A 26081-nucleotide genomic window follows, 5' to 3' on the forward strand; every position below is an offset into this window, starting at 1 on the left:
CCCGTGGTACTGAGGCCTGTGGTACTGTGGCCTGTGGTACTGAGGCCAGTGGCATTGAGGTCTGTGGTACTGAGGCCAGTGGCATTGAGCTCTGTGGTATTGAGGCCTGTGGAACTGAGGCCCATGGTACTGTATGTATATAGACATAGAGAGAGAGCTATGATCAGATCGACACTCTGCTGCCTTGTCTTCTCTGACTGAGAGCTCATCTATGCACCTTTGGATGAAACAGACCCCATAAATAAACTGGTGCACTAAATCATCTGTGACATTGAGGCGGGCAGGTTTTGTGTCAGCACAACTCTAGTAGGTTAGGCTCTGAAGCAATCCCCTGTCTGGCCAAATGAGAAAACACATAGCTTGAGGTGAAGAAACTAGGAAACGCATCACACCAGGTGTGAAGTCTATATCATGTTTTCTTTAGGCAGCAGCAACTTACAGTAGATGTAGACAGAAACAAACAAGGAAGGAGGCGGATGTCTGAAAGTCATCCTGCTTACCGCAAGCCCACAGGTCCACAGCTTTGCCATATGGGTCCTTCCTCAGGACCTCAGGAGACAGGTAACCAGGTGTCCCTGCAAAGCCTGCATCACATCCAGACAGAGAGGCAGTGAGTCACAGATAACACAGCTCTATTGAAAATCAAATGCTAGGCAACAAGCAATGGGAAACAATGTCTAGATGCATTTTTCCACAGTGGAGATCAAGTTTATGAATTGCCTGGATGGGCTATAGGACAGTGGATGTACATAGATAATTCAAATGGAACTGTTAACAGGCATTACCTTTGGATTATCTTCAATAACTAACGACTATCAACCTATCATCATCCAGGATACAAACTTACCATTTTAGAAAGCTCTAAAAGGGATACTCTCAGTGTAATATAATATAAAGTTGATAGAGTTTAGATCTATAGAATGTTCTACATACTGGTACAAGCGTAATGCTATACAATACATAGTGATATAGGCTTTGATCAAAGACACATGCTGTTTTTAAGTGTGAAGTGACACTAACCATATAAATCCATTATATATTATGATAGAGTACAGTAAAGTGATGAGAGTTCAGTCGCTTTGAATTATTAAATGCAATATAACAAGGGGAAAAAAGAGAACAACAAATTGACTTTGTATTCCGTCACAAGTATTAGAGAGATCTGCTCTGATAATTCTATTCCCCGGAATGTAGAGAGTAATAACATTATACACATGTTCCTGGTCCCGCCTGCCTCACATTTCCCTCAATAGAGCTTCATTTGAGGTGTGAGGTCCATATGCTTATTACCTACCCTGATCAGACAGGCTGTCAATGTGCTAAGTCTGGTCTTTCTGAGGGGTGATGAGACTTTATTTTACTGTTGTTTTCAACGATTCACCACATCTTCTCATGTTCCAGCCTTGTTATGTGGACAAATGGATTATATATCAATCATCTGACAAAGAAGAAGAACGCATTGTTCCATTTATTCTCCAGACCCAGGGAACCAGCCTGGGGTTTTACGCACTGTGAACAAAGGACAGGTTGAAAAATCCAGACTCATTTTCATTAAGGAATGATAAAGTGTCATGTGAAGAGTACAGTATAATTATAATGACCAGCAGAGCTGGGTGTGACAGCTACACCAGCTGTCCTGAGAGAAAATAGCCAGCAAGGCGTTCCCCAAAACACTTTAGAAAAATCATCCTGATCTAAGAGAGGTGTCTGTAAAAATGAACTGTGGATATTGGATACGTGTCCTCTGGCTCATTAAAAGGGAGCTGAATTCTAAAAGACATTCCTAGTTCCCTAGTTTTAAAACATATGTTTGATTCAGCTCCATGTGTTTTTCAGCGTAGCCAAAGGGCAGGCTGGTGAAACATCGAAGGTACTGTGAGCCACGCAACAGACTCAAAACTATGGGTGACAAGACTGTGCTGTTCAGAAAAGCTTTCCAACTCCTCTGTTAATTCTGTTTTCATGTCCTCTGGATCCGTTGACACCTGTATATAGCTTTGGTTGTTGTCTATGTCTAAATTTTACTTGTCACATACCCATGGTTAGCAGGTGTTAATGCGAGTGTAGCGAAATGCTTGTGCTTCTCGTTCCGACCATGCAGTAATATCTAACAAGTAATCTAACAAATTCACAACTACCTTATACACACAAATGTGAAGGGATGAATAAGAATATGCACATATAAATATATGGATGAGCGATGGCCATGCGATGGCCAGGAAAGATGCAGTAGATGGTATAGAATACAGTATAAATATGAGATGAGCAATATAATATGTAAACATGATTAAAGTGGCATTATTAGTGGCCAGAGATTTGAGTCTGTATGTTGGCAGCAGCCTCTCTATGTTAATGATGGCTGTTTAACAGTCTGATGGCCTTGAGATAGAAGCTGTTTTTCGGTCTCTCGGTCCCTGCTTTGATGCACCTGTACTGACCTCGCCTAATGGGTGATAGCGGGGTGAACAGGCAGTGGCTCGGGTGGTTGTTGTCCTTGATGATCTTTTTGGCCTTCCTGTGACATTGGGTGCTGTAGGTGTCCTGGAGGGCAAGTAGTTTTCCCCAGTGATGCGTTGTGCAGACCTCACTACCCTCTGGAGAGCCTTGCGGTTGAGGAGGGTGCAGTTGCCGTACCAGGCGGTGATAGAGCCCGACAGCATGCTCTCGATTATGCACCTGTAAAAGTTTGTGAGTGTTTTAGGTGACAAGCCAAATTTCTTCAGCCTCCTGAGGTTTATTCTCCAAACCCAGGGAACCAGCCTGGGGTTTTACGCACTGTGAACAAAGGACAGGTTGAAATATCCAGACTCATTTTCATTAAGGAAATGATAAAGCATCATGTGAAGAGTACAGTTCTTCACCACACTATCTGTGTGGGTGGACCATTTCAGTTTGTCCGTGATGTGTATGCCGAGGAACTTAAAACTTTTCACGTTCTCCACTACTGCTCCCCCCATCCACATCGTTTCCTGAAGTCCACAATCATCTCCTTTGTTTTGTTGATGTTGAGTGAGAGGTTGTTTTCCTGACACCACACTCAGATGGCCCTCAACTCCTCCTTGTAGGCCGTCTCGTCGTTGTTGGTAATCGGGCCAATCACTGTCGTGTCATCTGCAAAATAGATGATTGAGTTGGAAGCGTGCATGGCCACGCAGTCAAAGGTGAACAGGGAGTACAGTAGAGGGCTGAGAACGCACCCTTGTGGGGCCCCAGTGTTGAGGATCAGCGGGGTGGAGATGTTGTTTCCTACCTTCACCACCCAGCAGCAGCCCGTCAGAAAGTCCAGGACACAGTTGCACAGGGCTGGGTCGAGACCCAGGGTCTCGAGCTTAATGATGAGTTTAGAGGGTACTATGGAGTTAAATGCTGAATTGTAGTCAATGAACAGCATTCTCACATAGGTATTCCTCTTGTCCAGATGGGATAGGGCAGTGTGCAGTGTGATGACGATTGCATCGTCAGTGGACCTATTGCAGCGGTAAGCAAATTGGAGTGGGTCTAGAGTATCAGGTAGGGTTGTGGTGATACGCGCTCCAGCAAGTATATCTCACTGGTCACCCCCAAAGCTTTCCTTCCAGTTCTCTGCTGCCAATGACTGGAACGAACTGCAAAAATTACTGAAGCTGGAGACTCATATCTCCCTCACTAGCTTTAAGCACCAGCTGTCAGAGCAGCTCACAGATCACTGCACCTGTACATAGACAATTTGTAAACACCCCATCCAACTACCTCATCCCCATACTGTATTTATTTATTTACCTTGCTACTTTGCACCACAGTATCTCTACTTGCACATTCATCTTCTGCACATCTACCATTCCAGTGTATAATTGCTATATTGTAATTACTTCGCCACCATGGCCTATTTATTGCCTTAACTCCCTTATCTTACCTCATTTGCACTCACTGTATATATACTTTTTTTTCCTACTGTATTATTGACTATTTTTGTTTATTCCATGTGTAACTCTGTGTTGTTGTATGTGTCGAACTGCTATGCTTTATCTTGGCCAGGTCGCAGTTGCAAATGAGAACTTGTTCTCAACTAGCCTACCTGGTTTAATAAAGGTGAAATAAAAAAATTAAATTAAAATATGATCCTCGACTAGTCTCTCAAAGCCCTTCATGATGACAGAAGTGAGGGCAACGGGGCGATAGTCATTTAGTTCAGTCAACTTAGCTTTCTCAGGAACAGGAACAATGGTGGCCATCTTGAAGTATGTGGGGACAACAGACTGGGATAGGGATTGATTGAATATGTCCGTAAACACACCAGCCAGCTGGTCTGCGCATGCTCCGGTAGCGTGGCTAGGGATGCCATCTGAGCCAGCAGCCTTGCGAGGGTTAACACGTTTAAATATTTTACTCACATTGGCCATGGAGAAGGAGAGCCCGCAGGCTTTGGTAGCAGGCCGTGTCCCGCAGGCTTTGGTAGCAGGCCGTGTCAGTGTCACTGTATTGTCCTCAAAACGAGTAAAGTTGTTTAATTCGTCTGGGAGCAAGACGTTGATGTTCGCAACGGGGCTGGTTTTCTTTTTGTAATCCGTGATTGTCTGTAGACCCTGCCACATACGTCTCGTGTTTGAGCCATTGAATTGAGACTCTACTTTGTCTCTATACTGACGCTTTGCTTGTTTGATTGCCTTGCAGAGAGAATAGCTGCACTGTTTGTATTTGGTCATGTTTCCAGTCGTCTTCCCATGATTAAAAGTGGTGGTTCGTGCTTCATTTTTGCGTGAATTCTGCCATCAATCCACGTTCTCTGGTTAGGAAAGGTTTAAATAGTCACAGTGGGTACAACATTTCCGATGCACTTGCTAATAAACTCGCTCACAGAGTCACCGAAGACATCAATGTTATTGTCTGAGGCTATCCAGAACATATCCCAGTCCACGTGATCGAAGCAATCTCGAAGCGTCGATTGGTCAGACCAGAGTTGTATAGACCTGAGCACGGGCGTTTCCTGTTTTAGTTTCTGTCTATAGGCTGGGAGCAACAAAATGGAGTCATGGTCAGATTTGCCCAAAGGCAGGGTGGGGGAGGGCTTTGTATGCATCGCGGAAGTTAGAGTAGCAATGATCCAGAATGCTACCAGCTCGTGTCGCGCATTCAATATGCTGATAGAAATAGAATTCATGTAAACGATTATCAGGTCTTTAAGAGTTTATACGGAAGATAACAGCTCTATAAACATTCTTCCATGGTGCTCTGACTTTCTAGTTAATTACATTCACCTGATTATCTTAATCAGGTAATATCAATTACAGAGAAACAATTTTATAGAATAACATGTCATATTACGTAATCTGGCATAGCCAAAGACACGACATTAGGAAGTCTTGTTTTCAGGTTAGCTTTGTTAAAATCCCCAGCTACAATAAATGCAGCCTCAGGATGTATGGTTTCCAGTTTACATAGAGTCCAGTGAAGTTCTTTCAGGGCCGATGAGGTATCTGCTTGAGGGGGGGATATACACGGCTGTGACTGTAATCGAAGAGAATTCTCTTGGAAGATAATGCGGTCGGCATTTGATTGTAAGGAATTTTAGGTCCGGTGAACAAAAGGAGCTGAGTTCTTGTATGTTGTTGTGATTACACCATGAGTTGTTAATCATAAGGCATATACCCCCACACCCTTCTTCTTACCAGAGAGATGTTTGTTTCTGTCGGCGCGATGCATGAAGAAACAGGTTCTGACAACATATCCCGAGTGAGCCATGTTTCCATGAAACAGAGAATGTTACAATCTCTGATGTCTCTCTGGAAGGCAACTCATGCCCTAATTTCGTCGACCTTATTATCTAGAGATTGGACATTGACGAGTAATATGCTCGGAAGCAGTGGATGATGTGCTCACCTTCTGAGTCTGACCAGTAGGCCACTACTTCTGCCACTCCCGGGGTGACCGCGTTGTTTTGGGTCGGCCTCTGGGATAAGATCCCATGTCCGGGGTGAAGGTCGGAACAAAGGATCCTCTTCAGGAAGTACGCATTCCTGGTCGTAATGTTGGTAAGTTGACATCGCTTTTATATCCAGTAGTTCTTCCCGGCTGTATGTAATAACACTTGAGATTTTCTGGGCTAACAATGTCGGAAATAATACATAAAAAAAACAAATAACTGCATAGTTTCCTAAGGACCTGAAGCGAGGCGACCATCTCTGTTGGCTCCATTTTGCTTGGGCCAGCAGAGAGATTGGGCCAGCAGAGCGATTGGGACAGCAGAGCGATTGGGACAGCAAAGAGAGACTTCCCTCCTGGTTACGGTAGAGCTCCTATCCCAGGGGCTCATGTGATTGGCTGGATAAAAGTAATTGATTTCCTGTGACCTTCTTAACCGAAGGGCACCAATCACACGGCAGGACCAGCCTGGTTAGTTAGACCAGTCGGTCAGCTAGGTTAGTTAGACCAGTTGGTCGGTTAGGTTAGTTACACCAGTCAGCTATGTTACTTAGACCAGTCAGTTAGGTTAGTTGGTGGGGCTAGCGGCAGCTTAGATATTCAACATACTTCTTATTAATATTATTCCGCCGCCTACTCCTCCTACAGCGTTTATGCTAGAAACGCTGTTCCAACTTCAGAACGTGCGGAAGGGTCTGGATTTTACAAATGAAATTGCATACAATTTTTTTTATATCTGCTATACTTTTTATGTTATTAAACTTTTCGGACATTTTTGGGCCCAAATCCGCCCACATGGAATTTCTCAAGATTTGAATCTTCTCCATTTCTTCTCAGTTTCTCATGAAACGTTTTATGCAAACCAGCTAATAATTACACTTTGCAACCACTTAGACAAAATATTGCAGTCTTACCAGCTTCGTATACTTCACTGCTACTCAAATCTGGAGTTTGGACGAATAATATTTGCATCAAAAGTTACAGCAGTTTAAGTAACCGCATCAACATCATTTTCTGTAACATTTTGGCAATCAACGTCCGTTTTGACCACTCCTGCAACAAGTTAGACAAAAAGTTAGAACGTATGGGATATTCAGCTACTTCTCCGCTATTCATAGCTGTGTGTGGAATCAAAATATTCCATACGGAACATACAGTACAGCTGTTTTTGTAACTGCATTACCACGTGTTTTTCAAACAGCTGCCGTTTTGACCACTAACGCTATTACATACCACAACTTTACATCTTCTGACAGCAACCACACAACTGCTTACCCTTTCCGGTGACAACAACCACACAATTACATACCACAACCGTACAACTTCTGACAGCAACCACACAACTTCTGACAGCAACCACACAACTTCTGACCTCAACCACATAACTTCTGGCAGCAACCACACAACTTCTGACCTCAACCGCACAACTTCTGACCTCAACTGCACAACTTCTGACAGCAACCACACAACTTCTGACCTCAACCGTACAACTTCTGACCTCAACTGCACAACTTCTGACCTCAACTGCACAACTTCTGGCAGCAACCACACAACTTCTGACCTCAACCGCACAACTTCTGACCTCAACTGCACAACTTCTGACAGCAACCACACAACTTCTGACCTCAACCGCACAACTTCTGACCGCAACCACACAACTTCTGACCATATCTAGTGACCACAACCACACAATTACATACCACAACCACAGAACTTCTGACCACAAAACTTTTGATCGCACATCTAACTACTTACCATATCCACACAACTTTTTTTTTACCACAACCACACAACTACTGAACCACATAACTATTGAACCAACTTCTGTTCTCAACCACACAACTTCTGACCTCAACCACACAACTTCTGACCACATCTAGTGACCACAACCACACAACTCCTGACCTCAACCACACAATTACATACATCAACAACACAACTTCTGACCACACAACTTCTGATCACACATTTAACTACTAACCATATCCAAACAACTTTTGACCACAACTACTGAACCTCATAACTATTGACCACTACTACCACAACTAGGTTAGTTAAACCAGTCAGTCAGTTAGGTTAGTTAGACCAGTCAGCCTGACTGGTTAGTTAGACCAGTCAGTCAGCTAGGTTAGTTAGACCAGTAGGTCAGTTAGGTTAGTTAGACCAGTCAGTCTAACTGGTTATTTAGACCAGTCATTTAGGTTAGTTATACCAGTCAGTCAGTTAGGTTAGTTAGAGCAGTCAGAGTGAGGGAAAATGAGCTGTGTCGAACCTGCTCAAACAAGATGTTTTTACACTGCAGGCCTCACTACTAATGAGGCTGGATGGGGCTGTGGTATTTCTATTTCTGGTGGCAATGGAATTCATAAATAAAACAAGCAGTAAACAGCTCTCTTTGCCCTGTGGTGGTCATGGCGCTACAAAACTAGTTATTCCTACCTTGATTATCTTTTTTTTCATGTAAACTTTGTTTTTGTTTTGGTATTTCTCCGGAATAGCTGTAGAGGAAATGTTCCTTTTTTGATGACATTCGATGCAAAGCGTTTGTTTGATTGGATTCCATAGGAGTCTTTGAATGATTGATTTCCCTCTGAAGGCTCTGTTTCCCTGGTGGAAATATTAACATTAAACATCCTAAATCTTGCATACGTCAGCCTGCTCTAGAGGTCAGTCTTTATTTGCATTCCATTGTGTGTATGTGCGTGTGTGTGTGTAATTACGATTCATATCAGCCATTACCGAACCAGGCTTGTTGGTCCCCCTCCACCTCGATGGCCAGGCCAAAGTCGGCCAGCTTCACTGCAGCTCCCTTGGACTTGGAGGCCAGCAGAAGGTTCTCCGGCTGCGTAGAAAGAAAGAGGTCAGCTAGTAAGTCAGCATTCAGTCAGTCAGCAGTCAGTTAGTCAGCCAGTTAACCAGCCATTCAGTCAACAGTCAGTCACCCAAAGGAGACAGGAGGCCTGAGCAGAAGAAGGGATATGGTGGCAGACAGACATGACTCTAGGCTGGGCCAGATTGAATAGTGTTAATGACTTTGTGTGGTTGCAGCATGACAGAGCTCTGATAAATACAGCACCAAGCCACTTCTATCCCACACAGACGGAGGAATGAACACCCCGCCTCCTGCCGCCAATCACTCTACTGCTGCTGCTATGAGATGTTATCCACCCCCTGATAAACACAGACACACACCACACGCACAAATGCACACAGGCGCACATACACAAACACACACACCTAAAATCGCAGCCTACACAGATCCATTTTATCACTTCATCTTCCCTCAGTTCCCAGGTGCTGGGAGGCAGATGTGAAACCATGTGAATGGAACATATATCTGTTGGGCAGAAGGGTCTCTCGTTGTACCAGCATGTCTTAGTGCATGATAATCACAGTGTGAGTGTTGAAGAAGTCCATAAGAAAGATTTGAAAAAATACATTTTGAAAAAGATGTAATAAACAAAAATGTACCTTTGAAAGAGTGTGGGTATATATAGAGGTAACAGAACAATTTTTTAGGTTACTACATTATTCCATATGTGTTATTTCATGGTTTTGATGTCTTCACTATTATTGTACAGTGTAGAAAATAGTACAAATAAAGAAAAACCCTTGAATGCGTAGGTGTATAGTCGGTACTTGAATACGTGTATTAATAAATGAAACAGTACTGGAACCTGTGATTTATCTGCCCCTCTTTGACACTACAACAGGGCAGACATACTGTAGCACACGCCAATGCTGTCCGACGTGATGGAGATGGTGAGAGGGCTTGTTTCCGTTTTTTACTCCCTTGAGCTGACGTTGAGATATGGAGTACATGTACTGTACATGACAAGTTGGCAACAGAACAGTGGATCGATGGTGGTTGCACTGTAAATGAATGCCTATTGTATAATCATCAAACTGTGTGCAGGGGAAATTACTTATGACAGAAGAGGATTTAGCAGCATGTCCCCTGAATTCTCTGATTGGTTTGATTGGGCTTTTGTTATTCTGTCCACATACCTACAGGTGAATCACACTGAAAGTCATGGCCAGGGTTGCAAAATTCTGGGAACTTTAAATAAATTCCCTGGTTTTCGAGAAATCCTGGATGGAGAATTCCAGATTTCCTGCTTATTGCCCCCTGACTCTGGGATCCTCCAACCGGGATTTTGGAGAAACCAGGGAATGTATTGAAAGTTTGTGGAATTTTGCAACCTTAGTCAAGGCAGAGAGGAATGGCCTGTTGGCCTGTTATCTGCTACCTGAGGAGCAAACATTACATAGATGTGTCCTCAAGGTTCAAATTAAAAAGAGCCTGGATGGCTAAAATGAATGTTTTAAATGTATTTAAATTAATAAAAATAAAAACAAATGTATGATCTGAAGTTTCTGACTACACTCTTAGAAGAAAAGTTGTTTTCTGGAACCTAAAAGGATTCTTTGGCTGTCCCCATAGGATAACCCTTTGAAGAACCCTATTTGGTTCAAGGTAAAAACCCTTTTGAGTTCCATGTAGAACCCTTTACACAGAGGGTTCACATGGAACCCAAAAGAGTTCTACCTGAAACCAAAAATGGTTCTACTTGGAACCAAAAAAAGGGTTCTCCTATGGGGACAGCTATGGACTGGGCCATTGCTCCGAAGAACCCTTTAGGAACCCTATTTTCTAAGAGTGTACAGATTATTTAAATCCAAATCCATTTTTGATCAAATCAAAATCAGATCAAAGTGATATCTTGCAGTGGAGGAGCAGTCTGTCTTTTAATTTATTTGTTATTAAATCTTACCTTGAGGTCTCTGTGAACGACTCCCATCTGATGACAATGAAGCACTGCCTCCAGAATCTGCTGAATACAATGGCTATGAAAAGAGAGAGAGAAAACTGAAAGACTGAGTGAGCTGGGAGTTTTGAGAGGCTAAATTGAAGGCTATTGAAAATGGGCTTCACTTCAGCATTAATCCACACAGCATTTTGGATCAAATGGCTTATGCACCTCCAAAATAATACAAAGACACACGAGGCGTTAGATTTGGCCATTCATTTTCCTAAACTGTCGATCAACACAGTAGCACGGGCCAAAGCCTGATGAGTTTTTGTATGTTTGGCTGGGAGTCAGTGGGAAGATAATTAGCAACTAGACTCAGCTGTCAATCAAGCAGTGGAGCAGTGAAGCAGGGAGAACCCGGTCCGCAGAGATAGAGAGACTGACACGCTAAACCCGGGCGAAGTGTGTACACTGATGTGAGGTCGCCCTATACGTCCACAGCCATCTGCTTCCATTTGTTTCTGTTCATTAATTTGTTTTGTGGCCCTGTTGCTTTGTCACTGCAAAGCAATGGCCCAGTCCATAGCTGGTGTTGGGTGAATTGGGGAGATACTCTATCATGAATAGGTTTACGGAGGTAAAGCTGTTCAATCCAAATGAACAGTCCAATAACAGACCTGCAGACAAAACAAAGGCCTCTGACTGTGACGACATGGCAACAAAGTTTTAACTGAAAGGCTTTAGACAATCAGTAGAGGCTCCTCAGAGGAGGAAGGGGATGACCATCCTCCCCAATCAATTTCATAATAATAGTGAAACATTAGATACAACTATACTAAATATATTCACATGACCAAATAATCGATTAAAACACACTGTTTTGCAATAAAGGTCTACAGTAGCCTCAACAGCACTCTGTAGGGTAGCACCATGGTGTAACCAGAGGACAGCTAGCTTCCGTCCTCCTCTGGGTACATTGACTTCAATACAAAACCTAGGAGGCTCATGGTTCTCACCCCCTTTCATACACTTAAACAGTAATTATGGAAACTTCCGGAAGACGTCCTCCAACCTATCAGAGCTCTTGCAGCATGAACTGACATGTTGTCCACCCAAGCAAAGTATCAGAGAATGAATCTAATACTGAAAGCATAAGCTACACCTAGCTACTGTAGCACTAAAGTGCATAAAATGTGGTGAGTAGTTGACGCAAAGAGAGAGAAAAACAATAGTTGAAAAGTTTTTAACTTTTCAAGAGAGACTTACTTACTTAGCTAGTGAATGCTGGTTTAGCCTACTCAAACACCCGACTCAAACAGAGAAGGCTGCTATGTTACCTAGCTGGCTATGGCTATCCAACACTGGAACTTCCAAGTCGAGGTAAGCTTTTGGTTTTATTAATATATTGCCACCGAGGCCCGCCGGTATAACTGCTAATCAGTTTTCTGCTGACTGTACACTGTACTGCATGATTGTAGAGTGTTTACTAATGTGTTATATTGTAGCTATATTGCTAGTAGCTATATTGACTATGATATTAATATGGTGACAACGATGTATGTTGTTTAGCGGTTAGCAGTTATGATATGAAGGTTTGGCTTGGATACGTTTTTTCTCCTGGTCACAGAAAGGTGATATGTTCTGCAAGTCCACAAGCGAAGTCCACAAGCGAATGAAAAAAGTGAGAGGAGGAGAGTGTACAGATGCAAGAAGAAATACAACAATCAAAGAGATCATGCTGTTTGTATGTGGCTTCTATGAAAGTGAACTGTGTTTACGTGTGATCAGGGGTGTATTCATACTGCCGATTCTGTTGAAAAAAAAATCTTAAACGGATGTAAACGAAACGGGGATGAACATCCAATCCAATTGTATTTGTCACATGCACTGAATACAACAGGTGAAATGTTTACTTACAACGCCTTAACCAACAATGCCGTTTTTATAAAAACAGAGTTAAGAAAATATTTACTAAATAAACCAAAGTTTTAAAAAAATTAATTAAAAATAACACATAACAATAATGAGGTTATATACAAGAGGGGGTACCTGTACCGAGTCAATGTGCAGGGATGCAGGTTAGTTGAGGTCATTTGTACATGTAAGTGGGGGATTTTGTCCATTAGAAACTCTAATTTGCAACTGTTGGCCTAATGATTGCGTCCTAGATCAGCTACATACCTGTGCACCTACGTTATAAACTTTCACTCATAGGCTAGGTTGTATTAACCTCATGATGGGTATAGTGAAAATGTGAGTATTATGTAGTAGCCTAAAGCTATTGATGTTGCATTGAGCTGGGGTAATGGAATATGAATGACAGTTATCCAATATTCTGTCAAATAAATAAGGCCATGCTCATTAAAATAAAATATCATCCTCTCTCATCTTAAATGGCAAAGACCGCCACTATAGACTGGGGAGGGAGGGGCAATTCCAGTCCTCGGGGGCCTGATTGGTGTCACAGTTTTGCCCCAGCTCCAGCTAACACACATGACTCCAATAATCAACTAATCATGATCTTCAGTTTAGAATGACATTTGATTAATCAGATGTGTTTGCTAGCGATGGAGAAAAAGTGTGACATCAATCAGGCTCCCGAGGACTGGAGTTGCCCACCCTGGTGTAGATGATATACAGTATACCATGGTTCTATATATATAAATATATATATATATGCCTTTAGATGCTCTCCTGGTTTGGGAATGCTGGGACCTCTGTATAAGTCAATGAATCCATATTACAGTGAAAATTCATACGCTGTACTCATTAATTTGCCGTGTCACGTATCTGTGTTTGGGTTTATTCCATGTGTTTTGTGAGGTGGTTCCACTGACCTGGCGTCAGCCTCACTGTAGTACTCTCGAGCAACAATGTCTTCGAAGAGTTCGCCGCCCGTCACTCTGAGGAACAGAGAGGATTGTTAGGCTGAAGAGGATGAAGGTGGCCACCAGAGCATGGAGCCAGTGTGAGAGAAATACTCTCTTCCCAATGCCCCCCCATATCAGCCACTGAGACACACTGACAAAGATCAGCTTTAATACCACAAATAGTGTGGCTTCCATCAGTGTAATTGTCTGAATCATTTCCAATCCCCCATATATTTTTTTGTAAATATATTTTTAAAAACTGGGAGAAAACTGTGTGCTGACATGGAACCTAACAGGCACCTCAAATGTACATTTCTGATGTGAGAAAAGGAAAAACCCAAGCAGTTGTCTCACTGTTGCTAAGTTCAGACTTTGAGAGTATGAATCTTCTACAGGATATTCTAGGAAACATCTAGATGTTTCCCAGTCCTGCCTTCACATGATACTAGGAGACAGCTAAATGTTACCCAGTCCTGCCCTCACAGGATACTAGGAGACAGCTAAATGTTTCCCAGTCCTGCCTTCACATGATACTAGGAGACAGTTAAATGTTAACCAGTCCTGCCCTCACAGGATACTAGGAGACAGTTAAATGTTAACCAGTCATGCCTTCACATGATACTAGAAGACAGCTAAATGTTACCCAGTCCTGCCCTCACAGGATACTAGGAGACAGCTAAATGTTAACCAGTTATGCCTTCACAGGATTAACACATAAACTGGCACACACTGACCATGTATCGCTAGAGATACAGTACGAATGACGTAAACAAATATACACATAGAATGATAAGTAGATTAAGTCTGACATTTGTAGGCTTATTTCATAAACCTGCTAGTACAAAGTGATTGGGCTCTGACAAACTAGTTTTCTCCTAAATGTGTCAGATTTAAAGAATATAGAAGGGAATTTAGTTTTTCTTAGTCTCTCATTTTTGTCCGTTTCGGAACTTTCGCTACGTAACTGTATTATCCCAAAGAATTAAGTAAGTGTGATCTTTATGATTTGAGCACTATAGGAAGACACATTTCAGTTGAATGCATTCAGTTGTACAATTGACTAGGTTCCTTTCCTTTCTTAATCAAAGAGAATCTATAGCAAGGGACTGCTTCTAAACACCATCCTGCTGTTTCAGACGAGTTAAGAACAACTTGCATTGTCATCAAGATCTTCTTATGCAACACTTTGTCCTGCTGCTCATTGTCACACTTACAAAGCTGTTCTTATTCATTCAGAGACATTAACAGGGAAGAGGCAGCTAAGAGAAGACGCCTCATAACAGATGCAAGAAGAATTCTCTTGAAGGTACAATATAATGACAGTTCCTGTAATATAATTCCAGTTCCTGTAATATAATTCCAATTCCTGTAATATAATTCCAGTTCCTGTACTATAAATACAGTTCCTGTAATATAAATACAGTTCCTGTAATATAATTCCAGTTCCTGTAATATAATTCCAGTTCCTGTAATATAATTTCAGTTCCTGTAATATAATTCCAGTTCCTGTAATATAAATACAGTTTATGTAATATAATTCAAATTCCTGTAATATAATCCCAGTTCCTGTAATATAAATACAGTTTCTGTAATGAAAAGCATTCAACACCTCCAGGGGACTGTAATCACTGTTGTGCAGACTGAAATCAACAGTTCCTTGAAAGGCATTGAAAGATATTACAACAGTTGAGTGTTTAAAATGCATATAATAGTGATATTTACAGAACTAATATATTATGGTGCACTCAGAGACTACGCAGCAACCTCAACACTACAGGTCTCTCTAGCCATAATTAGTGGTTAGATACAAACCATAGACTAGGGCAGGGATCATCAACTAGATTCAGCAGCGGGACAATTAATTTTTTTGAGCAGATGGTCAGGGGGCTGGAAAATAATTACAAATAATTTGTGGACTGAAAATTGACCATAAGAAGCCCAAACTGATGTAATAGTTGACTAAACATAAAACGGTCAAACCTTGCTTACATTTGTATTCAATCACATATACTGTATATCTCTATTATGCGTGGGAATACGTAGGAACAGAAATGTTTGAAATTTTATTACAAATAATTAACAGAAATACCTTATTTATGTAACTATTCAGCCCTTTTGCTATGAGACTCGAAATTGAGCTCAGCCGCATCCTGTTTCCATTGATCATCCTTGAGATGTTCAATTTAAATTAAATGGATTGGACATGATTTGGAAAGGAACACACCTGTCTACATAAGGTCCCACACTTGACAGTGCATGTCAAAGCAAAAACCAAGCCATGAGGTTGAAGGAATTGTCTGTAAGAGCTCTGAGACAGGATTGTGTCGAGGCACAGATCTGGGGAAGGATACCAAAACATTCTGCAGCATTGAAGTTGTTGCCTCCAATATTCTTAAATGGAAGATGTTTGGAACCACCCAGACATTTCCTAGAGCTGGCCGCCCGGACAAGCTGAGCAATCGAGGGAGAAGGGCCTTGGTCAGGAAGGTGACCAAGAACCTGATGGCCACTCTGACAGAGCTCTAGAGTTCCTCTGTGGAGATGTGGGAACCTTCCAGTAGAACAACCATCTCTGCAGCACTCCACCAATCAGGTCTTTATGGTAGAGTGGCCAGGCGGAAGCCATTCCTCAGTAAAAGGCACATGACAGCCTGCTTGGAGTTTACCAAAAGGCACCTAAAGACTCTTAGACCATGAGAAACAAGATCTGATGGTCTGATGAAATCTGATGAAACCAAGAATCCTGAATGCCAAGCGTCAAGTCTGGAGGAAATCTGGCACCATCCCTACAGTGAAGCATGGTGGTGGCAGCATCATGCTGTGTTTTTCAGCAGCAGGGACTGGGAGACTAGTCAGGATCGAGGCAAAGATAAACAGAGCAAAGTAGAGAGACATTTTTTTTATCCCCAATTTCGTGATATACAATTGGTATTGTCCCATCGCTGCAACTCCTGTACGGACTTGGGAGAGGATATGGTCGAGAGCCATGCATCCTTCAATACACGACCCTGCCAAGCCGCACTGCTTCTTGACACACTGCTCACTTAACCCAGAAGCCAGCCGCACCAATGCGTCGGATGAAACACCGTCCAACTGGCGACCGTGTCAGTGTGCATGCGCCCGGCCCACCACAGGAGTCGCTAGAGTGTGATGGGACAAGGACATCCTGTCTAGCCAAACCCTCCCCTAATCTGGACAACGCTGGGCCAATTGTGCGCCGCCTCATGGGTCTCCCAGTCACGGCCGGCTACGACACAGCCCGGGTTCAAACCCGGATCTGTAGTGACGCCTCTAGCACTGCGATTCAGTACCTTAGACCGCTGCGCCACTCAGGAGGCCATACAGAGAGATACTTGATGAAAACCGGCTCCAGAGCACTCGGAACCTCAGACTGGGGCTAAGTGGCTTCGGGACAAGTCTGTGGCTTCAGGACAAGTCTCGGGAAGGTCCTTGATTGGCCCAGCCAGAGCCTGGACTTGAACCCGATCGAACATCCCTGAAAAAAGCTGTGCAGAAATGCTCCCTATCCAACCTGATAGAGCTTGAGAGGATCTGCAGAGAAGAACGGGAGAAACTCCCCAAATACAGGTGTGCCTTGCTTTTCTTTCAAAAACAAGGACATTTCTAAGTGACCTCTAACTCATTTCTAAGTGACCTGTTGGCCTGTGGCTGAATGTTGCTGGGGTCCCTGGTGTACAGCTTACTGAGGAGCTTATTGAATCAGGACCACTGCATAGCTCAATGGTAGATATTCATTTACTGTGGTTGTGTCTCATACAGGCTGTTGTGCCGAGTGTGATTAGAACTCACATCAAGACTCACATCAAGCCACCTCTCAGCCTTAAAATAATAATTTTGTCATTAATGTCAATCATTCCCACTGTGTGTGTGAGTGGATGAATTATGAAATAAATAGATTCAATGCAGTGCATTACTCACAGGTCAAAGATCAGGTAGTGATGCCCTTCCTCCGAGATGCTGTCATGGAGACGCACTGGATGGAAAAAAAGAGAGAAAGGAAGTAAAGATGTTTTTAAAACTACTTAAGTGAAGCTTGGATAGTGTTTGTGGTGTCCTATTGATGTGGTTATGTTATCTCCCTGATGGAGAGAAGAGTATACACTCTCTCCCTCTCCCTCTCCCTCTTTCTCTCTCCCTCTTTCTCTCTCCCTCTCCTTCTTTCTCTCTCCCTCTCGGTCTCTCCCTCTTTCTCTCTCCCTCTTTCTCTCTCCCTCTTTCTCTCTCCCTCTCCCTCTCTCCCTCTTTCTCTCTCTCTCCCTCTTTCTCCCTCTTTCTCTCTCCCTCTCCCTCTCTCCCTCTCTCCCTCTCTCCTTTCCATCTTTCTCTCTCCCTCTTTCTCTCTCCCTCTCTCCTCTCCCTCTCTCCTCTCCCTCTTGCTCTCTTTCTGTTGCATTGTTCTCCTCACCAGTGCCAATCACCACCCCTCCCCACCTCTCCCTCTCCTCCCCATCCCTCCCATCCCCTACCTCTCCCTCTCCCAGCAGGCAGTGTGTTATACTGCTCTGTGTGCATGTGTGTGGGTGTGTTTGTACTGAGACGAGAGGACAGGTGTGCGTTAGAGTGTGTGTATGTGTGTTTGTGTGTAGGTGCCGAGATAGAAAGGCTAACAAGAGGAAGACTGCAGTATAGATACATTCACCAGTATAAATACATTCACCAGTATAAATACATTCACCAGTATAAATACATTCACCAGTATAAATACATTCACCAGTATAACTACCTTCACCAGCATAGATGCCTTCACCTGTATAGATACCTTCACCAGTATAGATACCTTCACCTGTATAGATACCTTCACCTGTATAGATGCCTTCACCAATATAGATACCTTCACCTGTATAGATGCCTTCACCAGTATAGATGCCTTCACCAGTATAGATGCATTCACCTGTATAGATGCCTTCACCAGTATAGATGCCTTCACCAGTATAGATGCCTTCACCAGTATATATACATTCACCAGTATAAATACATTCACCAGTATAAATACATTCACCAGTATAACTACCTTCACCAGCATAGATGCCTTCACCTGTATAGATACCTTCACCAGTATAGATACCTTCACCTGTATAGATAACTTCACCTGTATAGATGCCTTCACCAGTATAGATGCATTCACCTGTATGGATGCCTTCACCAGTATAGATGCCTTCACCAGTATAGATGCCTTCACCTGTATAGATACCTTCACCTGTATAGATACCTTCACCTGTATAGATACCTTCACCAGTATAGATATCTTCACCTGTATAGATACCTTCACCTGTATAGATACCTTCACCAGCATAGATACCTTCACCTGCCAACACCAATGCTTAGCAACAGTCTCCCCATTACCTAAGCCTGAAACAGCAATCCCAGATAATTCTCCCCAAATTTGCCAAAAAAGCAAAGGTCGTGGAAGTAGTGTGATCCTGAGCTGCTTTTTGTCTAGAGAGGTAGTCTGTGTACCGGTCTGGTTAGCATTCCACACCTTGCCACTTCTTGGAGCTCAACAGACAGGTAACCAGTCTGCCAGAGAGGATCTACCAGAGGAAATGGCCAATCTGGTGTTACTGATGGTGATTTTGGCCTGTCACTGGCTGTGTTCGTTTCCCTTGGCAAGGCTTTCCCTATCAGTCAAAGGAACACTCCAGTCCCTTTGTTATGGGTTGTGACTAGGTTAAGTCACTAAAGAGTATCAATTTTCATGGAAACCTTTGATCCCAGACTCCTTTAATTTACCAATCACTTGTATAGGCTGTTGTCAACCATCTATCTGAGGAATTCCTACAGGAAACGTAAACTGAATAGGGATGTGTCTAACTGGATAGGGATGTGCCTCGCTGAATAGGCATGTGTCTAACTGAATAGGGATGTGCCTAACTGAATAGGGATGTGTGTAGCTGAATAGGGATGTGTCTAACTGAATCGGGATGTGCCTAGCTGAATAGGGATGTGTCTAACTGAATCGGGATGTGCCTAGCTGAATAGGGATGTGTCTAACTGAATATGGATGTGCCTACCTGAATAGGGATGTGTCTAACTGCATAGATATGTGTCTAACTGAATATATATGTGTCTAACTGAATAGGGATGTGTCTAACTGAAGAGGGATGTGTCTAACTGAATAGGGATGTATTTAGCTGAATAGGGATGTGTCTAACTGAATAGGGATGTGTCTAACTGAATAGGGATGTGTCTAGCTGAATGGGGATGTGTCTAACTGAATAGGGATGTGCCTAGCTGAATAGGGATCTGTCTAACTGAACAGGGATGTGCCTAACTGAATAGGGATGTGTCTAGCTGAATAGGGATGTGTCTAACTGAATAGGGATGTGCCTAGCTGAATAGGGATGTGTCTAACTGAATAGATACTGTATGTGTCTATCGGAATAGATATGTGTCTAACTGAATAGGGATGTGTCTAACTGAATAGGGATGTGTCTAACTGAATAGGGATGTGTCTAAATGAATAGGGATGTGCCTAGCTGAATAGGGATGTGTCTAACTAAATAGGGATGTGCCTAACTGAATAGGGATGTGTCTAACTGAATAGGGATGTGTCTAACTGAATAGGGATGTGCCTAACTGAATAGGGATGTGTCTAACTGAATAGGGATGTGTCTAACTGAATAGGGATGTGTCTAACTGAATAGGGATGTGCCTAACTGAATAGGGATGTGCCTAGCTGATTAGAGATGTGTCTAACTGAATAGGGATGTATCTAACTGAATAGGGATGTATCTAACTGAATAGGGATGTATCTAGCTGAATAGGGATGTGTCTAACTTAATAGGGATGTGTCTAACTTAATAGGGATGTGTCTAACTGAATAGAGATGTGTCTAGCTGAATAGGGATGTGTCTAACTGAATAGGGATGTGTCTAGCTGAATAGGGATGTGTCTAACTGAATAGATACTGTATGTGTCGAACTTAATAGATATGTGTGTAACTGAATAGGGATGTGTCTAACTGAATAGGGAAGTGCCTAGGTGAATAGGTATGTGTCTAACTGAATAGATATGTGTCTAACTGAATAGATATGTGTCTAACTGAACAGGGATGTGTCTAACTGAATACAAATGTGTCTAACTGAATAGGGATGTGTCTAACTGAATAGGGATGTGTCTAACTGAATAGGGATGTGCCTAACTGAATAGGGATGTGTCTAACTGAGTAGGGATGTGTCTAACTGAATAGGGATGTGTCTAACTGAATAGGGATGTGCCTAACTGAATAGGGATGTGCCTAGCTGATTAGAGATGTGTCTAACTGAATAGGGATGTATCTAACTGAATAGGGATGTGTCTAGCTGAATAGGGATGTGTCTAACTGAATAGGGATGTGTCTAACTGAATAGGGATGTGTCTAACTGAATAGGGATGTATCTAGCTGAATAGGGATGTGTCTAACTGAATAGGGATGTGTCTAACTGAATAGGGATATGTCTAACTGAATAGGGATGTGTCTAGCTGAATAGGGATGTGTCTAACTGAATAGGGATGTGTCTAGCTGAATAGGGATGTGTCTAACTGAATAGATACTGTATGTGTCGAACTTAATAGATATGTGTGTAACTGAATAGGGATGTGTCTAACTGAATAGGGATGTGCCTAACTGAATAGATATGTGTCTAACTGAATAGGGATGTGTCTAACTGAATAGGGATGTGTCTAACTGAATAGGGATGTGTCTAACTGTATAGGGATGTGTCTAACTGAATAGGGATGTGCCTAACTGAATAGATATGTGTCTACCTGAATAGGGATGTGCCTAGGTGAATAGGTATGTGTCTAACTGAATAGATATGTGTCTAACTGAACAGGGATGTGTCTAACTGAATAGGAATGTGTCTAACTGAATAGGGATGTGTCTAACTGAATAGGGATGTGTCTAACTGAATAGGGATGTGCCTAACTGAATAGGGATGTGTCTAACTTAGTAGGGATGTGCCTAGCTGAATAGAGATGTGATGGCTCCTCTGTCTCACCCACAAAGCAATATGACTGTGTAATGTATTTATAATATAAAATGAACATCTGTACAGAAAGACTAATGTGAAGGACAAATTGGAGAAGAGGAACTTCTTGATGCAATTAAAGCCTTTAAATCTGGGAAAACTCCAGAGCAGGATGGAATACCAGTTGAGGTATACTTGTATACTTATCTGTTTTTGATGTACTCAGAGGACGATTATTAGCATGTTTTAACCACTCCTATAACAATTGAAGATTATCAGATAAGAAGACTCAACAAGAAGATCTGATTTAATTATTACTGAAACAGGACCCAAGTGGTAAATATAAAGATCAAGTCCATTTAATAACGTGGACGCCCCTTAGTGTTGTGATGCAAAAGCTATAGCAAAATAACTAGCGCATAGAATTAAAAAGGTATTGTCGGACATTATTCATCCTAATCAGACAGGTTTTTTACATGGACGATACATTGGAGGTAATATAAGACAAATACTGGAAACAATAGAACACTTTAAACAATCTGGGAAACCAGGCCTGGTATTCATAGCTGACCTTGAAAGGGCTTTTGAAAAAGTATGACTGGAATTTATATACAGTATATTCGGAAAGTATTCTGTCCCCTCGACTTTTTCCACATTTTCTTACATTACAGCCTTATTCTAAAATTGATTTTTTTTAAAATTCCCCCATCAATCTACACACAATACCACATAATGACAAACGCAAAAATTGGTTTTTAGAAATGTATTCTAAAATGGATTACATTGTCATCTCTGGAGGAAACCTGACACCATCCCTACAGTGAAGCATGGTGGTGCCAGCATCATGCTGTGGGATGTTTTTCAGTGACAGGGACTGGGAGACTAGTCAGGATCGAAGGAAAGATGAATGGAGCAAAGTACAGAGAGATCTTTGATGAAAACCTGTGCCAGAGTGCTCAGGACCTCAGACTGGGGCGAAGGTTCACCTTCCAACAGGACCATGACCCTAAGCACACATCCAAGACAACACAGGAGCGGCTTCAGAACAAGTCTCTGAATGTCCTTGAGTCCCCCAGCCAGAGCCTGGACTTGAACCCGGTCAAACATCTCGGGAGAGACCTGAAAATAGCTGTGCAGCGATGCTCCCCATCTAACCTGACAGAGCTTGAGAGGATCTGCAGAGAGGAATGGGAGAAACTTCCCAAATACAGGTGTGTCAAACTTGTAGCGTCATACCCAAGAAGACTCAAGGCTGTAATCATAATTGCTTCAACACAGTATTAAGTAAAGGGTCTGAATACTTATGTAAATGTGTAATTGCAGTTTTTTATTTTTATGAACAAGAAAATTGCTTTGTCACTATGGGGTATTGTGTGTAGATTGATAAGGGGGAGAAAAACAATGTAATCCATTTTAGAATAAGGCTGCAACATAACAAAATGTGGAAAAAGTCAAGTGGTCTGAATACTTTCCGAATGCACTGTACGTGGGTGGATTTTGGCTCGTTGACGAATAACCGCCCCCAGTTACTGCAGAGGAAGGCTGCCATGTAAAGAATGCGGCGATAAACAAAACGAGGCTGAGGATCTAACTGCCGCTCTGCACAGTGTCACTCAACATAGTGGATACAGGAGAACAGAGAGAGTGCTGGATAAGGGTCTGCTCTTTAATAGCCTGTGATGGCTGCAGGTTAGGCTGAGGGAGAGAAAGCGCTGGATGAGAGCAGTGAGTCTCAATGCATCCAGCTGATTTGAGGGAGAAAAGCCAGCTATCTTATATCAGAACCTATGCTGTACATCTAAAACAACCACCCTTCGGCAGAACCAGGGTCTCAACTTCTACATTATCAGGGGAGAACTTGACACCGTGACACAATGCTCTTTGTCCTATTGAGTAGTAGTCTATGCAGGATAATTTCCCACAAGGGCTTTAAAATGTATCAACAGCCACAGGGGCAAATCGTCAGCGAGATCATGTATTCCTTTCCCCCCAGTCTGTCTGTGTGGGAGCAGGAATAATTCTGCTGGTGCTGATAGAAGGCTGATAGATGGCTCTCTCTATCCCTATTCTCTCTCTATCCCTCTCTCCTTCCTCTCCCTATCTCTATCCTCTCTCTATCTTTTCTCTCTCTCTCTCTATCCTCTCTCTATCCCTCTCTCTCTTTATTCCTCTCCTCTCTCTCTCATCCTCTCCCTATCATCTCTCTATCCCTCTCTCCTCTTTCTGTCCCTCTCTCTATCCCTATTCTATCTATATCCCCTCTCCCATCCTCTCCCTATCTCTATCCTCTCTCTATCCTCCCTCTATCCCTCTCTCTATTCATCTCCTCTCCCTCTCCCTCTCCCTCTCCCTCTCCCTCTCCCTCTCCCTCTCCCTCTCCCTCTCCCTCTCCCTCTCCCTATCAATTCAATTTCAATTCAATTTAAGGGCTCTATTGGCATGGGAAACATATGTTTACATTGCCAAAGCAAGTGAAATAGAAAATAAATCAATTTGGTGTTTGTCCCATTTTGTGAATTCTTTGTTGGTGAGTGGACCCCTGACCTTACAACCATAAAGGGCAATGGGTTCTATAACTGATTCAAGTATTTTTAGCCAGATCATAATTGGTATGTCAAATTTTATGTTCCTTTTGATGGCATAGAAGGCCCTTCTTGCCATGTCTCTCAGATCATTCACAGCTTTGTGGAAGTTACCTGTGGCGCTGATGTTTAGGCTGAGGTATGTATCGTTTTTTGTGTGCTCTAGGGAAATGGTGTCTAGGTGGAATTTGTATTTGTGGTCCTTGCAACTGGACCTTTTTTGGAACATTATTTTTGTCTTACTGAGATTTACTGTCAGGGCCCAGGTCTGACAGAATCTGTGTAGAAGATCTAAGTGCTGCTGTAGGCCCTCCTCCTCCTTGGTTGGGGACATAAGCACCAGATCATTGGTAAACAGTAGATATTGGACTTCAGACTCTAGTAGGGTGAGGCCAGGTGGCCAGGTGGCCAGACTGTTGCCCTCGCCAATTCGTTGATATATATGTTGAAGAGGGTGGGGCTTAATCTGCATCCATGTCTCATCCCACGGCCTTGTGGAAAGAAATGTTTTTTGCCCATTTTAACCACACACTTGGTGTTGATGTACATAGATTTTATAATATCATATGTTTTTCCCCCAACACCACTTTCCATCAATTTGTATAGCAGACCCTCATGCCAAATTGAGTCAAAAATCTTAAGAATTTGGTTTGTTTCTTTGTCAATTTGGGTGTGCAGGATGAATACGTGGTCTGTTGTACGGTAATTTAGAAAAAGCCAATTTGACATTTGCTCAGTACATTGTTTTCACTGAGGAAATGTATGATTTTCCCAAGGTTGCTGTTGATGCATATCCCACGGTTGTTATAGGGGTCAAATTTTGGCATGATCAGTCCTTGGTTCCAAATATTGGGGAAGATGCCAGAGCTAAGGATGATGTTAAAGTGTTTAAGTGTAGCCAATTGGAATTTGTGGTCTGTTTATTTTATCATTTAATTTAGGATACAATCAACACCACAGGCTTTTGGGGAAGGAGGATTTGTATTTTGTCCTGTAGTTCATTCAATGTAATTGGAGAATACAGTGGGTTTTGGTAGTCTTTAATAGTTGATTCTAAGATTTGTATTTGTCACGTCCTGACCTTAGTTCCTTTTTTATGTCTCTATTTTGGTTTGGTCAGGGCGTGAGTTGGGGTGGGCATTCTATGTTTTTCATTCTATGTTTTGTATTGTGTGTTGTATTTCTATGTGCTTGGCAGCTGTCAATTGTTGTCTCTGATTGAGAACCATACTTAGGTAGCCTGTTCCCACCTGTGTTGGTGGGCAGTTGTTTTCTGTTTTTGTAGAGCGGAGCGGCGACACTACGAGGAATTGGCTCAAGGTAACGTGCACGAGAGGCAGCCCCAGAATGTTTTGGGGGGGAGCACACAGGGAGATTGGCGAAGTCAGGTAGGAGACCTGAGCCAGCTCCCCGTGCTTACTGTGGCGAGAGAGTGACCAGGCAGGCACCGTATTATGCGGTGAAGCTCACTGTGTCCCCAGTGTGCACGCATAGCCCGGTGCGCTACATCGCAGCTCCTTGAATCGGCCGGGCTAGAGTGGGCATCGAGCCAGGAGGGATGATGCCGGCTCAACGCATCTGGTCTCCAGTGTGTTTCCTCGGCCGGGGTTATACCGCACCAGCCCTACGCACGGTGTTCCCGGTTCGCCAGCACAGCCCAGTGCGGCCTATTCCAACTCTCCGCACTTGCCGGGCTACAGGGGGTATCCATCCAGGACAGGTTGTGCAGGCTTGTTGCTCAAGACCTCCAGTGCGCCTCCATGGCCCTGTGTATCCGGTGCCTCGGCCAAGGAAGAGGCCGCCTGTAGGTCTCCCCAGCCTGGTGAGTCCTGTGCCTGCTCCCAGAATCAAGTCTCCCTCCTATCCGGAGCCACCAGAGCCGCCCGTCTGTCCGGAGCCGCCAGAGCCGCCCGTCAGTCCGGAGCCCCCAGAGCCGCCCGTCAGTCCGGACCCGCCAGAGCCGCCCGTCAGTCCGGAGCCACCAGAGTCTCCCACCTGTCCGGCGCC

At 43.1% G+C, this 26081-nt stretch overlaps 1 protein-coding gene across 8 annotated transcripts in view; it reads right to left on the reverse strand.

Annotated features, from left to right (window-relative positions):
- Positions 1-26081, reverse strand: part of camk2a (calcium/calmodulin-dependent protein kinase II alpha) — a 96896-nt gene that overhangs the window by 29846 nt on the left and 40969 nt on the right. For all 8 annotated transcript variants that reach the window (XM_031809320.1, XM_031809315.1, XM_031809317.1 and 5 more), the window contains exons 4-8: positions 17462-17516; positions 13490-13555; positions 10674-10746; positions 8638-8740; positions 501-584 (exon numbers count right to left, since the gene is read on the reverse strand). In XM_031809320.1, the coding sequence (XP_031665180.1) occupies positions 501-584; positions 8638-8740; positions 10674-10746; positions 13490-13555; positions 17462-17516 (381 nt within the window). The remainder of the gene's footprint in view (positions 1-500; positions 585-8637; positions 8741-10673; positions 10747-13489; positions 13556-17461; positions 17517-26081) is intronic.

The sequence above is a fragment of the Oncorhynchus kisutch genome, linkage group LG29 (genome assembly GCF_002021735.2).
Source record: "Oncorhynchus kisutch isolate 150728-3 linkage group LG29, Okis_V2, whole genome shotgun sequence".
NCBI lineage: Eukaryota > Metazoa > Chordata > Actinopteri > Salmoniformes > Salmonidae > Oncorhynchus > Oncorhynchus kisutch.